At 35.4% G+C, this 17,718-nt stretch overlaps 1 protein-coding gene across 1 annotated transcript in view; it reads right to left on the reverse strand.

Annotated features, from left to right (window-relative positions):
* Nucleotides 1-287: 287 nt before the first annotated feature.
* The window catches only part of LOC131068386 (beta-galactosidase 8), a 133,430-nt gene continuing 115,999 nt past the window's right edge, over nt 288-17,718 (reverse strand). Inside the window, exons 16-19 of the mRNA XM_058003565.2 lie at nt 16,696-16,797; nt 1,393-1,601; nt 856-1,207; nt 288-764 (exon numbers count right to left, since the gene is read on the reverse strand). Of these exons, the coding sequence (XP_057859548.2) occupies nt 654-764; nt 856-1,207; nt 1,393-1,601; nt 16,696-16,797 (774 nt within the window). The 3' untranslated portion in view covers nt 288-653. The remainder of the gene's footprint in view (nt 765-855; nt 1,208-1,392; nt 1,602-16,695; nt 16,798-17,718) is intronic.

Below are 17,718 nucleotides of genomic sequence, written 5' to 3' on the forward strand. Positions count from 1 at the left end.
TGCCATTTTGGGGTAGTAATTTTTGAGTAGTCAAAAAAATACCCAATGGGTGAAAAAAAGCTAGAAATATTTTCCACGAATGGTGTGAAAATATTAATATTCATTATTATAATATACCACAAAGTTACCAAAATAATTTCTTGCGTCTCATGATATTGATCTTCATCTATATACAACGAATTGTAGAGATGACAAAATGATGTAGGTTTTTTCATTTGTTTGACTGCTAAAATTGGTTAATTTAAAATATTAAGACATTAACAAATATAACACAAAGGAACTTCGTATAAAGAAATTGCACCGGGCTTTGATCCCCAGCTATTTTATTAATGAAATCATTGAAATGTAATACCAATAATATTCCATGTAGATTTGATCAGGGGGAATGGTTGTACTAAGGTGTAGCAGAGTCTTCTGCTTTGTCTTATTTTGTGACTTTATTTTTTTTCCAATCAGTCTTCCAAGTCTTGAAAAAAATGGCCTGTGAAAATAATAAAGAATATACTACAGTCAGCATCTTGAAAGAATAAATTGCTTGATATGTCACCACCGGAATGCACAAGGGTATGTGTGTAACCAGCAAACTGCCAAGATTAACTGAAATCATAAACTTTGGTAAAATAGAAAATCTTGGAGCAAGATTCCAATTGTATTCAGTTGCATATTGCTTCAACTGCTAGACTCTTCACAATTCCAATACAAGGATCTGCTCCAAATTGCACCGATGAAACAGTAATTGAACATCCACTCTGTCCTATGCATGCCTGTAATTTCAGTAAATAATCACATTAACTGAAGCAATATATTCACCGTTTTCTGAAAACTGGTGCAAGAGAGTAGAAATTTAAATTATACCTTTTCCACTACATTTGCAGTTTCCACCAAATGACATGTCCCCTTGATGAATCCTCCACATACTCCTTGAGGATTCCCAAAGCTTGCAAACTGGATAGAGAAAATTATTTTGCCCGCAGGACACTCAAGTTGAAGCCTTGGCTCTCCGTCCTCATGTAGCATCTGGGACTTAGTTTTACTTTCCATCCTTTCCGAAGATTGGATAGATGGTGGATGAGTCTCCGAGACATGTGCACAAACATTGCTGTTGGATCTTGTCAGTATTGATACCTTTGATGGTTCACCTCCTATTTCCTCGAATAAAATTAAAAAATTCCCAGTGGGTTGCAGCAAGGATCGAGGAATATGATACCTGAAAACATGTGTTAATTTCATTTCAGTAAAACAAATCCATTGGACTGAATATCCAATAATATTTCTTGCCTCTATATTGACAAGCAGATTGGAAGAGCTAGCGGAAAAGCAACCAAAAAAACAGAAGAAATTCCTGTTCAAAGTTCACAGAACAGGGTCAAGGAATCTGTTGACATTTCTTACAATGTTTGAGAGGGTTGTCCACAATTTGTTGCACACTTATGCAAGCTATAATTTCCTCGATAATCACATCTAGTACAATCTCCTGGAGGAGCCAAGAAGGAAACCCAATAACGTCCAATATTTTCCCCATTGATCCAAATTTGCCCTTTCCCCATACTACTTAGATCTAAAGAAACAGGTCCATCTCCATCTGGGGCATCTATTATTATCTGCAAGATAAAAAAAATCATTAAAAGGATATTCCATATGGAGCAGTTAACAATCTTGTGTACTCCGTGTGAATCATCATTACATAGATCCAAAGCCTATTCCATGCAATCCTGCCAGAGGAATACCTCATTTTAATAGTCGAATGCCTCATAACAATTGTGTACAAGTAAAATGGCAGAAATATCAACAGTATTTTGCAAAACATTCGCAAATTTATTGGGTTTTATGTCTGTCAGAAATAACTAACAGAGACATCCATGTAGTATCAATTGCAAATACAAAGAACTAAATAATAATACCAAAGGGATAGCGTACAACTTTAAATAACTGCAAACGGCCAAATCTCTTGTGCCAAAGCTGGCAAAAATAAATGACTAATAAGCTATAAGATTTAATTTGTAAAATGATAGATGCATGTTACAGCATAAGATTCCAGCTGATACTTAAGACAACTGAGAAAACCTTGACGTCACTCAAATTGGAAAGTTGTGAAATAATAATAGCCAATGCTATTGCATTATAATCTTCACATACAAGTGTTCAAATTCTTTGTAAGTGTGTCCATAAGACATCTGACATATTGGGACTTTTTTTGATGATCCATCCAAGGAGAGTGCTATGTGACCTCTCTTTTTGCAATAAATGCAACATCACTTAAATAACATCACTGTATCAATTCTAGCAGAGGAGATAATTCCACATGCGGTTAAAGGACAGGAGGAGCACTGCAAAGAAGAATATTGTTAACTCATAATTCTGAAAACTTGTGGAATAGTTACTATTCACTATTCAGATTCTTTTTTTTCTTATTTGTAAACTTTTAAGTAAAAGGTGGGATGGAAGGATCATTGGATACCCATTGGTTGTGATGATTGGTTGCAAAGCCTTTTTGAAAATATTAAAGTAGACAGATCTTAACATCTTCTCTTTGTGTCTAAATGAGAGAAACTTTTATCCATGGATACAAAACTTGTCCTGAATTACCAATACTCAGAGAGTCGCAAGGCAAATAGTTCTAATTGAGGCCAGAAGACCCAGGGCCCAAGTACTTGACCATTGCCAGCCCAAGTCCTTGGCAAGTTTGGTCAAACTCGCTGACTCTACAAGACTCATTAAACCCAGTAACCCCCCAGTCACTAAGATTCTGCCACCCAATTGTGATGTGAAAATCAGAAAAGAAAAAAAAAACTCAAACCTAACACTCCAAAATGATCTCTAGTACTCTCAAAAGTCAAAAGACATTCATTTTATCTGCAACCAAGATGAAGAAGGAAAAAAACAGTTTGGAGCAAAAACATTATCCACTGAAGCAAAACACAGCAGACAACTTAAGCAACAAATGTTGATTGAGTGTAACATGAACAGATTTATAGCAGCCCTCAGTGCATCCAAAGGAGCCCACGGTCTATCCAGAAGAGCCCACTGCTAATTTGGAGCAGCCCTGTCAAGTTTGAGCTAATCTGAAGTGGTATTCTCCGATTTTGAATCTTTTTCTTTTTGGTGTTTTTTTCCTTTAAATTTTGCATGTCGTCTTCATTTGTTGAATGCTTTTCATTTTAAATTCATGGAGCAAAAAAACAAAAGAGCGAAAAATAAAGAGAAATAATTTTTCCTTCTTTATTTCCCATTTTGCATGCTTTCTACATTTGTTTAATTTCTTTTTCATTTTAGATTCATGGAAAAAAATATATAAGAGAGAAAAATGAAAAGACAATTTTCCTTTTCCTTTTTCTTGTTCCATTATAGATTTTCCTATTTTTTATCTTTTTATATTAACAAACCTTGGCTATTTTTTATCCATTTTTTAGTTGCAAACTCTTAACTGTTTTTTTTTAAACCTTGTTTTATCTGTAAACCCTAAATGTTAATTTATTTTTCATTTAATTGTTATTACAATATACTTCAGTTTATAAATTGTTCTAATGTCAAGCTATGTTGGAAAGGACCCTTGTTGGAAACCTGCCTTTCCAAGGGCAAAAAGGGGGAGTTGGTTTGCAAATTTTGCATTATAAAAAATCTTGAGGGACAAATTAATAAATTCAAAACTTTATGCACAAAAGTGCCTATTGAAATTGTGTACGAGGTACAAAGCCAATTAGAGACCTCTGACCAACAAAAGGAACTAAAAGAGAACAAAGAAAAGATATGACAATCATTCATAAAAACTTTTGTTCTTTGATTCTTCCATTCCCTTGATTTATGAGTATTGGTGGCAATGGAAAATGTGGGGTCTAGAGTATGTGAATCCAGATTGGATTCATCTAGTATATTACACACTACTCAAGTTCCCAACCATCACTTGAGAGCATGGACTGGGATAAAGATAAATATGATATAGTAAGGAATACAATTGGAGACTTTTGATTCTATTGTTCCATTCCATTTCATGCAACCATGTAACTAGTTAATGTTTTTGTTTAAAAATAAGTTCTCTGATTTCTGTGTCTCTTAATTTTTGAAGTTTAGGGGTTGCGTAATTTGTATTCTAAATAATTGACAAAATCTAATAAATGTCCTTACTACTCGTGGGATGAGGTTCAAAGCTTTTAATAATTATGAAATAAAGGAGTCAATTTTGACTCAAAAAGTGGCCAATGTGAAGGCCAAGATGATTAGTAGTGGGATATATGAAAGGCTACACAATCATAAGTGGTGGTTGGATTAACAGGAGGAACAAGACATTGTTGACTTTCTTTGGTTTTTCCTTAGGTAGTATAGTTTTTCTAAAATCCATTGATTTAATGATTAAAATGTCAAACTTCTACATAGTGATTAACTTTAGCATTTTCGGGGTTTGACTAAGGCAAAACCCTATATAGCCGCCCACCATACCCTTTCAGATATAAGTGCAGATTTCAGGATTCGGACGACGCTGCAAGTTGCAGATCTGACGGAAGCGGATCGAGACAGAACTTCACACCAAATTCCAACCCAGAAAGCTAGGACAGGGGCGTGGGGTGCCCTGGTCCTACCAGGACAGGGGCGCTGGGCGCCCTGGTCCTTCTGTCAGACAGCAAGTTTCAGCATTTTTCTGACAGCTTTTCAGGTTGCAAAACAGCAGTTTCAGGTGCAGAATCAGGACAGTGGAGCCCACGCCCCCGTCCCGAACATTTCCAAATTTCTTTATTTCCCTCAAATGGCATAGTTTTCCCGAAATCCATTGATGCATTAAGAAAGACAAAAAAATGTTGATTTATTTTTTAAGCTTTTAGAGGAAAACTTGGTTGGAGGTGAGCGAGGAGAATGTTATGCAAATGGTTATACATAATGCAATAAATAATGTTGTAGATAGAATTCTCATGGACAGGCACCTATCTTTGTTCTAGACTCCTTGTGTTGCAAATTGCCTTCACCTTGTATTGGAGAACTTTAGGAAAAGCCCATGGATGAAAGCAATATGTGGAGCATGGTAAAAACATTTCCAAATACCTATACAACCATACTTGTGTCCTCAATATAATGAGAAACTAATAAAATATATAGACAAGACGGAGTTGGCCCATCTTCAAATAACCCACATGCAACAAACTTCATCATGTTGCAATCTTTGCTTCAAAGAAAGACTTGGTTGACGCACATGTTTGTTGGCAAAGAATGATCTACATCATTGTATGCTAAAACCAATGCAAGAATTGATGTAGTCAGATGAATTTCCAATGAGTAGAGTTTCGAGCTTCTGTTAAAATTAGTCTCAGTCGTAAACAATCGTAATCTGATAATTAGCACCCAGAATTCGATTTTATGTCACTTGTGATTTATTGGGATTTAATTTAGTTAGTATTAAAAACTAAAATATTTATTTTCTAATTGTGATGTTTGGTTAAAGTATATCCGCCGGTGTAGAAGGATCGTGGCTCCACACAGGGCTCATGACCCTATGTGGAACCACGTGGTTCCACATAGGATCGTGACCCCCAGTGGAGGCACGATCCATTGAAGACATAAGATATACATCCGCCTCCCATTATCACATAAGAAGATAAGTACGATACATACGGTAAAGGGAGAACAGATATAATTAGTTGATCTTCATATCTACAGAGGCAAACTGATAAATATTTAAAATCAGTTTTATATTTCTTCATATCAAACAATAACAATATAAATTCATTGTCTCGGAATTCTGATTGTTCTGAAAGTCATCACAGTCTATTTACATTTACATGGTATCAGAGCCTAACTACTTAAAGATCCGAATAGACTGAAGGCGAAATTTACAAAATTGAAGAGTTCTAAAATGGCAAACACAATCAGATTCGAGGACAGACTTGAAGGAGCAGCAAACTTTCTGGCTTGCAAAGTCAGAATTATGATAGTGTTAAAAGAGAACAAAGTAATCAAATTCATAAAAGAGGACAAGCCCAAACCTGTAGACGAACCTGAGAAAACTATATGGAATGAAGGAAATGATAAAGCTGTAAAAATCATGATAGATGCAGTAAGGGATCACATAATACCACTTATATTAAAACATGACAATGCATATGAAATGTTCAAAACCCTTGGAAGGACGTATGAAATAAACAATCCAAGCAAAACCCTAGCTCTAAAAAGACAGTTGAACCACATAAGTATAAATAAAGGTGAAACAATAAACTCATACTTCATGAGGATAGGTTCACTCAGAGATCAACTGCAAAAACTTGATTATCATGTCGAGAAGCAAGAACTATCAATGATTACCCTAGACGGATTACCTGAATCCTGGGAATCATTCAAACAAGGCATAAATGCAAGGGATAAATTCACAGAATTTGATCGACTAAGGGATGACTGTCTCCTTGAAGAATCAAGGCAAATGAAAGGGGGAAATCACAAAACTAAAGATGAAGACCTCCACATTCTGAATACCGATTCCCGTAAGAAAGGCAAGAAGAGAAAATCCCATCATGGGAAAAGCTTTCATAAGAAAGACATGTCAAAAATCCAATGTCATAGATGTGATCAGTACAGACATATGTCGTTTAACTGTCCTAATAAAGTAAAACAGCAGGCATCATTCGTCAAAGTAGAGAGGAACACAAAACTTAAATCTGAGAAGTTTGTATTATATTCAGCACTATCAAGTCAAGCTTCAAACAAGTCTGACACTTGGGTGATAGATAGTGGATCGTCAAGACATGTCACCGGATTCAGAGAATTACTAGACTCAATGGAAAAGGGATCAAATGAAGAGGTAACAATAGGGGATGACTCTGCACATCCTGTAAAGGGTGTCGGGACATGTACAATCAGACTAAAGTCTGGAATCTCAATCCAACTAACCGGGGTACTATTTGTACCAGGCATCAAAAGGAACTTAGTCTCTATCTCTGCACTTGAGGACGACAGGTATAGAGTCTCATTCATAGAAGGAAAGGTAATGGCATGGCCAAAAACAGCCACCTTCAAAAGAGCACAAGTGATTGGTTACAGACAAGGGCACCTATATGAATTGTGTAATGAGCCAAATCAAACCTTACTTCATGAAGTCATAGATCAAGCAGAAATTTGGCATAGAAGACTAGGGCACTTACATTTTCGTGCTCTACCCTCTATGGAGAAATTAGTCACAAGACTACCTAAACTAAAGCCAATTCATTCAGATGTTTGTAAAGGATGTGCACTAGGGAAAAACACTAAAAGCTCTTTTCCTTGCAGTTCTAGAAAAACTAAAGGGGTACTAGAACTAGTTCACTCTGACTTATGTGGACCTATGTCTGAACCATCACTAGGAAACGCATTATACTATGTAATCTTTGTAGACGATTTTTCTAGGAAAACTTGGATTTATTTCCTTAAAAGTAAAGAATTTGAAGATATTCTTAGGAAATTTAAAGAGTTCAAATCTATTACAAAAAATCACTTTGGTAGGAAAATCAAAACTCTTAGGACTGACAATGGTAGGGAATACACATCAGAAGTGTTTAAAGAGTTTTGTAAAGATGTTGGGATTAAGAGGGAGTTCACTGTACCTTACAATCCTCAACAAAACGGGGTTGCTGAAAGAAAAAATAGAACAATAGTAGAAGCGGCAAGAGCTATGTTGTTAGATCAAAACCTAGAAACTGCGCTTTGGGGAGAAGCCACTAATACCGTTGTATACATTCAAAACAGATGTCCTCACTCTCAGATTGGTGACAAAACTCCTGAAGAAGTCTTTACTGGAATTAAACCTGATATTAGCCATCTCAAAATATTTGGATGTCCTGTTTATATTCATGTACCTAAGGAGAAAAGAACTAAATTAGAGCCTACTGGACAGAAAGGGATTTTTGTAGGATATAGTGAAACATCTAAAGCCTACCGAATATTCATCCCTAGTCAAAGACAAATAGAATTAAGCAGAGATGTCATATTTGAGGAAGATATAGCTATTAACAAAACAAGGAGTTCCATCACACCTGAAATCCCAACTAATTCCATTAATTTGGAAGAAGATTCTCTTTCTGAAACTCAGAGAGAGCATCCTGAGGGTAACACCTTGGAACTTGAGAACACTACAACAGAGAATCCCAGGAAGAGACCACTATGGGCCACTAAAACAGTACAGGAAACAGAATCCTTTGCAGCACCTAGAGGAACAGTTAGAGAAAGCAAAAGACCTTCAAAGTTTTCTAGCTATGTTACTCTAATGACAGACCTCATAAATGTTGAACCTTCAAGTGCTGAAGAGGCTCTTAAACAACAAGTATGGAAGGATGCCATGGTAGAGGAATATCAATCTATCTTAAAGAATGATGTGTGGAAAATTGTGCCTAGACCTAAAGGAAAATCAATTGTATCTTCTAAATGGCTCTTTAAAATTAAGCATGCTGCTGATGGCAGTATAGAAAAACATAAGGCAAGATTTGTTACTCGAGGCTTCTCACAGAAGGAAGGAATTGACTATGAAGAAACATTTGCACCTGTTGCACGATACACTTCTATCAGAACAATCCTGGCTATAGTAGCATCTAAAGGATGGAAAGTTCATCAAATGGATGTAAAAACTGCATTTTTGAATGGAACAATTGAAGAAGAAGTATATCTAGAGCAACCTGAGGGATTTGAGGTAAATAATGCTAAAACACATGTATGCAAATTAGAGAAAGCACTGTATGGATTAAAACAAGCTCCCAGAGCATGGTACGAAAGAATTGACAGTTATTTATTAGAGATAGGTTTCTCTAAAAACATTGCTGATCCAAATCTGTATTTCAAAATAATCAAAGGTGAAATGTTGATACTCATATTATATGTAGATGACTTATTAATTACAGGCGAAGATCATCTCATTGCAAAATGCAAACAGGAACTAGCTTCAGAGTTTGAGATGAAGGATTTAGGTCTACTCCATTATTTCCTTGGATTAGAAGTATGGCAAAAACCAGATGGTATTTATCTAAATCAAGGTAAATATACCATTGACATTCTGAAGAGATTTGGAATGATGAATTGTAAGCCAATGTCATCTCCTATGGAAACAAACCTACATAAACTAAAAGAAGCTATAGCAGATTCCAAATTTGCAGATTCAACATTATACAGACAGATTATTGGATCATTAATGTACCTAGTCAATACCAGACCTGATATATGTTATGCAGTAAATGCACTCAGCCAACACATGGTTGAACCCAAAGAAATACATTTGGTTGTAGTAAAGCATATATTGAGATATCTACAAGGTACCTTGGACTATGGACTGCATTATAAACACACTGCATTGAACCTACATGGATACTCTGATTCAGACTGGGCTGGAAGCATGATAGACAGGAAGAGCACTTCAGGATGTTGTTTCAGCTTAGGATCAGCTATGGTATCTTGGATCTGCAGAAAACAATCATCAGTAGCTCAGAGCTCCATAGAAGCTGAATATATAGCTGCATCCATGGCAGCTAAGGAAGCCGTATGGTTGAGAAAATTGATAGTAGGACTGTTTGGTGAAAGTCTGAAGCCTACTATCATTCATTGTGACAATCAAAGCTACATTAAACATTCAGTGAATCCAGTTTTCCATGATAGATCCAAGCACATTGAGATCCCATATCACTATGTAAGAGACATGACAGAGAGAAAGGTAATAAGACTAGAATATGTCAATAAAGGAGATCAGACAACTGACATTCTCACCAAACCCCTAGCAAGAGTGAAAATTGATCACTTCAGGAGGTATCTTGGTATGGTTAAAATGTAATTGATGTCTAAAATTATGTAAACTTCTTGGTCATATATTTGAGTATATGAAGTATATAACCTTTCCCTGTGTTCATTCCTAAAGGATGACGATTCTTTAGTTAATAAACACTTGTATTTTAACATTGTAAGGTGACGATCTTATAAATGTTTGGAAGATCATATAAACTGAAAATCAAACAATTTGAATATCAGTAATATGATAAGTTATAGTAGACATTATGTAAGCGGATTAATGTCAGTGCACATACTATAACAAGGATATCAAAGTGAGTATATCCTTAGTATCACAGGCTGATACTTAAAATTAGATATCAAAGTGAGTATATCCTTAGAATCACAGGATGATTCTTCACACCTAGGTGATGTAATTATCATGAGATTAGTGTTGAGCTAAATTAAGTTTTAGATCTATACTCTTAAGACTAAGAGGGAGTGTTAAAATTAGTCTCAATCGTAAACAATCGTAATCTGATAATTAGCACCCAGAATTCGATTTTATGTCACTTGTGATTTATTGGGATTTAATTAAGTTAGTATTAAAAACTGACATATTAATTTGCTAATTGTAATGTTTGGTTAAAGTATATCCGCCGGTGTAGAAGGATCGTGGCTCCACACAGGGCTCACGACCCTATGTGGAACCACGTGGTTCCACATAGGATCGTGAGCCCCTGTGGAGGCACGATCCATTGAAGACATAAGATATACATCCACCTCCCATTATCGCATAAGAAGATAAGTACGATACATACGGTAACGAGAGAACAGATATAATTAGTTGATCTTCATATCTATAGAGGCAAACTGATAAATATTTAAAATCAGTTTTATATTTCTTCATATCAAACAATAACAATATAAATTCATTGTCTCAGAATTCTGATTGTTCTGAAAGTCATCACAGTCTGTTTACATCTACATGGTATCAGAGCCTAACTACTTAAAGATCCGAATAGACTGAAAGTGAAATTTACAAAATTGAAGAGTTCTAAAATGGCAAACACAATCAGATTCGAGGACAGACTCGAAGGAGCAGCAAACTTTCTGGCTTGGAAAGTCAGAATTATGATAGTGTTAAAAGAGAACAAAGTAATCAAATTCATAAAAGAGGACAAGCCCGAACCTGTATACGAACCTGAGAAAACTATATGGAATGAAGGAAATGATAAAGCTGTAAAAATCATGATAGATGCAGTAAGGGATCACATAATACCACTTATATTAAAACATGACAATGCATATGAAATGTTCAAAACCCTTGAAAGGACGTATGAAATAAACAATCCAAGCAAAACCCTAGCTCTAAAAAGACAGTTGAACCACATAAGTATAAATAAAGGTGAAACAATAAACTCATACTTCATGAGGATAGGTTCACTCAAAGATCAACTGCAAAAACTTGATTATCATGTCGAGAAGCAAGAACTATCAATGATTACCCTAGACGGATTACCTGAATCCTAGGAATCATTCAAACAAGGCATAAATGCAAGGGATAAATTCACAGAATTTGATCGACTAAGGGATGACTGTCTCCTTGAAGAATCAAGGCAAATGAAAGGGGGAAATCACAAAACTAAAGATGAAGACCTCCACATTCTGAATACCGATTCCCGTAAGAAAGGTAAGAAGAGAAAATCCCATCATGGGAAAAGCTTTCATAAGAAAGACATGTCAAAAATCCAATGTCATAGATGTGATCAGTACGGACATATGTCATTTAACTGTCCTGATAAAGTAAAACAGCAGGCATCATTCGCCAAAGTAGAGAGGAACACAGAACTTGAATCTAAGAAGTTTGTATTATATTCAGCACTATCAAGTCAAGCTTCAAACAAGTCTAACACTTGGGTGATAGACAGTGGATCGTCAAGACATGTCACCGGATTCAGAGAATTACTAGACTCGATGGAAAAGGGATCAAATGAAGAGGTAACAATAGGGGATGACTCTGCACATCCTGTAAAGGGTGTCGAGACATTTACAATCAGACTAAAGTCTGGAATCTCAATCCAACTCACCGGGGTACTATTTGTACCAGGCATCAAAAGGAACTTAGTCTCTATCTCTGCACTTGAGGACGATGGATATAGAGTCTCATTCATAGAAGGAAAGGTAATGGCATGGCCAAAAACAGCCACCTTCAAAAGAGCACAAGTGATTGGTTACAGACAAGGGCACCTATATGAATTGTGTAATGAGCCAAATCAAACCTTACTTCATGAAGTCATAGATCAAGCAGAAATTTGGCATAGAAGACTAGGGCACTTACATTTTCGCGCTCTACCCTCTATGGAGAAATTAGTCACAGGACTACCTAAGCTAAAGCCAATTCATTTAGATGTTTGTAAAGGATGTGCACTAGGGAAAAACACTAAAAGCTCTTTTCCTTGCAGTTCTAGAAAAACTAAAGGGGTACTAGAACTAGTTCACTCTGACTTATGTGGACCTATGTCTGAACTATCACTAGGAAACGCATTATACTATGTAATCTTTCTAGATGATTTTTCTAGGAAAACTTGGATTTATTTCCTTAAAAGTAGAGAATTTGAAGATATTCTTAGGAAATTTAAAGAGTTCAAATCTATTACAGAAAATCACTCTGGTAGGAAAATCAAAACTCTTAGGACTGACAATGGTAGGGAATACACATCAGAAGTGTTTAAAGAGTTTTGTAAAGATGCTGGGATTAAGAGGGAGTTCACTGTACCTTACAATCCTCAACAAAACGGGGTTGCTGAAAGAAAAAATAGAACAATAGTAGAAGCGGCAAGAGCTATGTTGTTAGATCAAAACCTATTGTCTTCATTGCATCCCCACATTTTAGGGATGTTTCTTGCACACCAATGAATTTTGGGGAGGTCCCAAGGATGTAAAAGTTGGAATAATTGCCCAATCATGGGGTCAGAATACAAGAAGTTTGGATTTGAAACCCATTATCCTTCATCATATCTTCCTTTGCATCCTCAAAAATAGGAGACAAAAGATCAACAACATTGACACCAAAGATGTTCCAAAAGATGATAGAGCATGCTTTGCAAAGACAACGAGAAGAATAGGAGGAACACCATGCACACAAAACGGTGGGCATTGTGGACTAATTTTAACAATTTCTCAAACAATTTCAAAACCGTACCAAATTCACAACAATTGTTTGGTGGTCACATGCCATAAAAGGTACAAGTAAATCTAGAAATCCCCACGTTAGAAGGCAAGATAGATGTGCATGCCCTAGATAATTGGCAATACCAAATATGTTCTAATTATGTGATTAATCAATTCTTTGACCACAAGAAAATCACATTTTCTCTTCTAAAAGTTTCTCTCAATAAAGAAATGATGAAATAACTATTGTACAACACATAAGGATGATAGAGACATGTCTAGACACATGGAATGGATCCATTGTATCTCTCAAAGAAACATTCTACCTTGAAACTATGATGACTAATACATGAAGTTTTCTCAATTGTTCCAACTTATGTCAACAATCAGTTCAATTAGTTCAAGAATACATAAATACTTTATACTTAAGCATCTAAACTACGTATTCAAGATTCATAGCAAGGGCTTGTTTTGAAGTATTGAATATGGTGTCTATTATTATGGGTCTCCATTGACGAAGCCTATAGATTTTGGGGAATGGTGTCTCAAAATTGCATTCCCAATATTCAATTTTAATATTTTTGCATGCACTCGATATTTCGTCCTTTGTGCAATTTGTCTTCATGTGGAAGAGTTGGCTCCCACTTGGAGATAAAATGGAGTTCATCCTTAGTGCTTTTTGTCCTCACATGAAAAGTTAGGCATCCCACTTTGAGGTGGCATTGTTTGTCCAGGTGTTGACATCTTATGGTGTCTATAGGAACATCATGATGGAAGTTACATGTGATAGATTCATATGACATGTAAGAACATGTAAGAGGGAGCTTACATTGGAATCTTGCCCAGCACTATGACAAGCTTGGACACTTGTCATGGAAATAGATAGGGCCACCCATGTTTGGTTGATACAACGTAAGAAGTGCAAGGATTATGCCAAAAATAACTAGGAGGATTAAGATCAAGGAGTGTTGTTGGAACATAATTTCTAGTTTGTACTTCATTTATTTGTTGATGCTTTTGTAGTTTGTATGGTTAATTTTGCAGGTACCAACATCATGTTGGAATCACTCCAAAATTGTATGTTGGTGAAACACCTATGAAGGCCTTCTTTGCAAGTGTATTGTAATCTATTTATTTTATTGAATAATAGATTCGGTTGCTTTAGAGTGTAGGGTTGTCTTCTCGAAAGGGTTTCCCCCATCTACGCCTATGTTATGGCATATTGTCTATTTCATGTTTATATGTGTATCTACTTTCTATAATGTGGAAGATTGAAATATGCACAACTATATTCTTAGTAGATTATTCTAGGAAGTGTTTCCTCAAATCTTGCTTTCTTTCAATAGACTGCTTGCAAAGATGGGTATTTTTTATACAAGAGTGCAAACAAGGTATTAAGTCATATAGAATTTTGTAGTTTCTCAATAGTTGTTGATGAAGAGAATCACTAATGATTCCTTCCAACTCTATTACCAATTTACCCTATTTAATGATAGTGGTGAAATTGTAATCCAAGGGTGGAAAGTCTTTGTTTCTTTACTTATTGCAATTCAATTCAACAAGGGAGCCAGATCACCTGCAAACTCTAAAATTAGACTGTTGATGATGTTTCTATGCACTATGCAGCACAAAATAAAATACCAAAGGCACTCTATCCTCTCTCAATCAAAATCTACTTAAATGCTAAATTATGTGATCAACCGAGACGACTCCAAGGTTTCTATTGTCAAGTCATGATGTGTAGATATCTCAATGGTTTGATGTGATTTGCTGGAATCACAAGGGGACTTACATTTTACTTGAATGCTCTTGAATGCTACAGGAACTTTGGATCTAACTACTTGCTTGGAAAATAAAAGGGCAAAAGAGATAGAGTTCAGGGAGTCTAATCTAATCCTAGAATGTAGGAACAATGGACAATCTTTGGTGAAACTCAACTAAGCCTTATGCATAGGATTATGTCAACTTTTAGGTCTGATTTTTAGGATTAGGTCTTCTCTACCTTATGCATTTAGGCCAGACTTACGAATTAGGTCTGACTGAAGTTTGTAGGACGCAAAATTCATGCCCATTTGCACAAAACTTGGGTGTATTTCTTACACTCAATTGCACAAGTTGGGCAGATTTTGCCCATGCATTTGCACAAGGTTGGTGACATTTCATCCTTCATTTGCACAAGTTGGGTGGCATTTCATCCTTCAATTGCACAATCTAGGCAGTTTTTACCCTTCCATTAGCACAACTTTGGCTGCTTTTCATCTCCCAATTGCACAAGCCAATCAACATTTTGAGCCTTGCATACACAACTCTTCACTTAGGCAGAATTTTGCCTCTTGCTTAGCAAGCTACCATCAAGATCATACCTTGAGAAAATTTATCCCTTAGTCAATTTTTCACCTTCAAAATTTTGGCAAAACTCAACATTTGCATACCTTCATCACCTAGATACCTTCATCCTTGGAAGTGATTTTGACCACCACTCCCTGAACCTATTTTTGCCACCTTAAAACCCTAGGGTCTACCTCATGTTTGCAAGTGAGACCTTGATGACTTGATCACCAAGAACAACTTAATCATGCAAACCTCATCCAACTTTGACTCCAACACTTAAGCAAATCAACCCAAGCAATCAAGGACCTTAGGAAATGTCCTGCAACTAGACAACATTTTATCACATTGACAACATTAGGAACATTTGCAATGTTGACATCTCCAAATAACCTAACCTCAATTTCCAATCCGATGGAACCAACTTCCTCACAAGCAAAGGTTAATGACTAAGAAATTGACACTAAGCCAAGACAGCGCCAAAACCCTAAGTCTAACACGGAAAAGTGGGGGTCCCCATTTGCAATGGGGCGATGTGTGAAAACGTCACAACACAGACCTGAGAAATGTCTTTGGCAATGTTTTTGTTGAAGTCCCAGGTATTGCCTGTATTTTTATTATTATTATTATTGTTATTATCTTCTTCACTCAATGAGATCACACATCTCATAATATATATGCAAGAGGTGCCCTTTCACCAAGGGACACCATACTTTATTATAATATTAAAAAATTAAATATTAATGATTATATATATATATTAATATATATATAATCATTAATATATTATTATATTATTAATAATTATAACTATAATTATATTATCAGAATTAATAATATAATAATTATATTATCTCAAAACTAATAATATAATAATTATATTATCAATATAATCACAAGCTTTGTGTTATTTATGTAGGCCTGTGGATTCCAACCATAGCTACAATAAAATCAACAGTTTTGACACTACATAATTTTTCATAAAGTCAATTGTTATTAATGTTATTTAAATAAGCCTCGAGAATTTCAACCCAAACATTTTGGGCATTGTCAACCTAAAAAATTATGGCTTTTCTCAGATCCATTCCCTAATACTTGAACCTCAGAAGGGAGGAAGAACACTAGTGGAGGAGGCACACAATAATATGCAGGATGAGTTTTTTGAGATAAAAAGTGGGCAGGATGGAGCGATTTTGCATTTCAGCATGAGTCATAGGGGTTTTGGGAGTTGTAGAGCTTAAGGAATGAATGAGAATGACAGACTCAAAAGTAAATATTAAAGCAATGAGTTACAATTCAAAGCTAGAATGGTAAAAGGTGAATTAAATATGATGAGCATCATTGAAAGAGGAAAAATTGTCATTTAAGTCATCACTATAAAATGTAAGATTTCTTCAAGAATTTACAAAATCAATCCAAATGGTTCCAATGTCCTATGGTCCTTAGATAAGAGTGAGCATACTGTCCATACGTACATTTAATCCCAAAAGAATTTACCTTATACCATAACAAGGACTGATTAGAAATTGGTGAAGTCCAATTCATTGCATGTGAATCATCATTACAATAGATATTTAACCTTTCTCCAACTAAACCAATCTGCAAAGTATAAAAATTAAAAAGTACAATTAGAATAAAAGAAAGAAGAATAAATGACCATATTGTATCAAGATTTAGACAGAAAAGTATATATGGTAAAACTTATTCTTTGGAAAGCTTGTCCATAAAATTTACACTTTCTTTTAGTTTCTATGCACCATGTGCTAGATGCATTATATAATAATAAAAACAAGTATTTTAACTAGAAACAAAAAGGAAAAACATCAAGAGATGATGCATATTTAAAATTAAGCTTTTCTGATAAATGCATTTCCAGTGAACATAACTTGACAATGATTAATAATATAGTCCTTTCGTATTTTGAAAAATATTAAAAGAACTAAAATTAATAAAATCGTATAGAAATCCCCATATTAGAAATTTAACAAATTTTAAAAGATCAAGATAAACTATCCCCATATCAGAGAAAGTTTGTTCATTGGGACGTGGATGTAGTGGAGATTGCATCAATTTCATAAGATGATTTGAGTAAGATCTTTTAGGCTGAAAGGTGTCTCTAAGCCTCTAGTAAATTTTTGAGGGGGATATCTATGACTACAGAGGTCTGTATACTCTAAAGGATTTGTTTCAGGTGTGGTGTCCTATAACTGCAGATAGCTTTATGCTTTAGCAATTGGTTGCATATATTCATAACTACAGAGAGCTGCATGCTCTAATGAATTTGTTGCAGGCATGGGGAAGCTTGTGACTACAAAAAGCTGTTAGGCACAAGTGCACTCAATGTACATCACGCATATACTATACAAAATCTTCCACCTTTGCAATTTTCTTTTGCTGTCTTGGTATGTCACATAAATCTGCAATTCCTCTCAGACTTTTCCCATAAACTATCTGTAATGAGCTTTCTGCAGTGCTCCAATTTACCATGTCGTGTACAGACTCTACCTGTATCAAGACTGA

The sequence above is a fragment of the Cryptomeria japonica genome, chromosome 5, assembly GCF_030272615.1.
Source record: "Cryptomeria japonica chromosome 5, Sugi_1.0, whole genome shotgun sequence".
NCBI classification, from domain to species: Eukaryota; Viridiplantae; Streptophyta; class Pinopsida; order Cupressales; family Cupressaceae; genus Cryptomeria; species Cryptomeria japonica.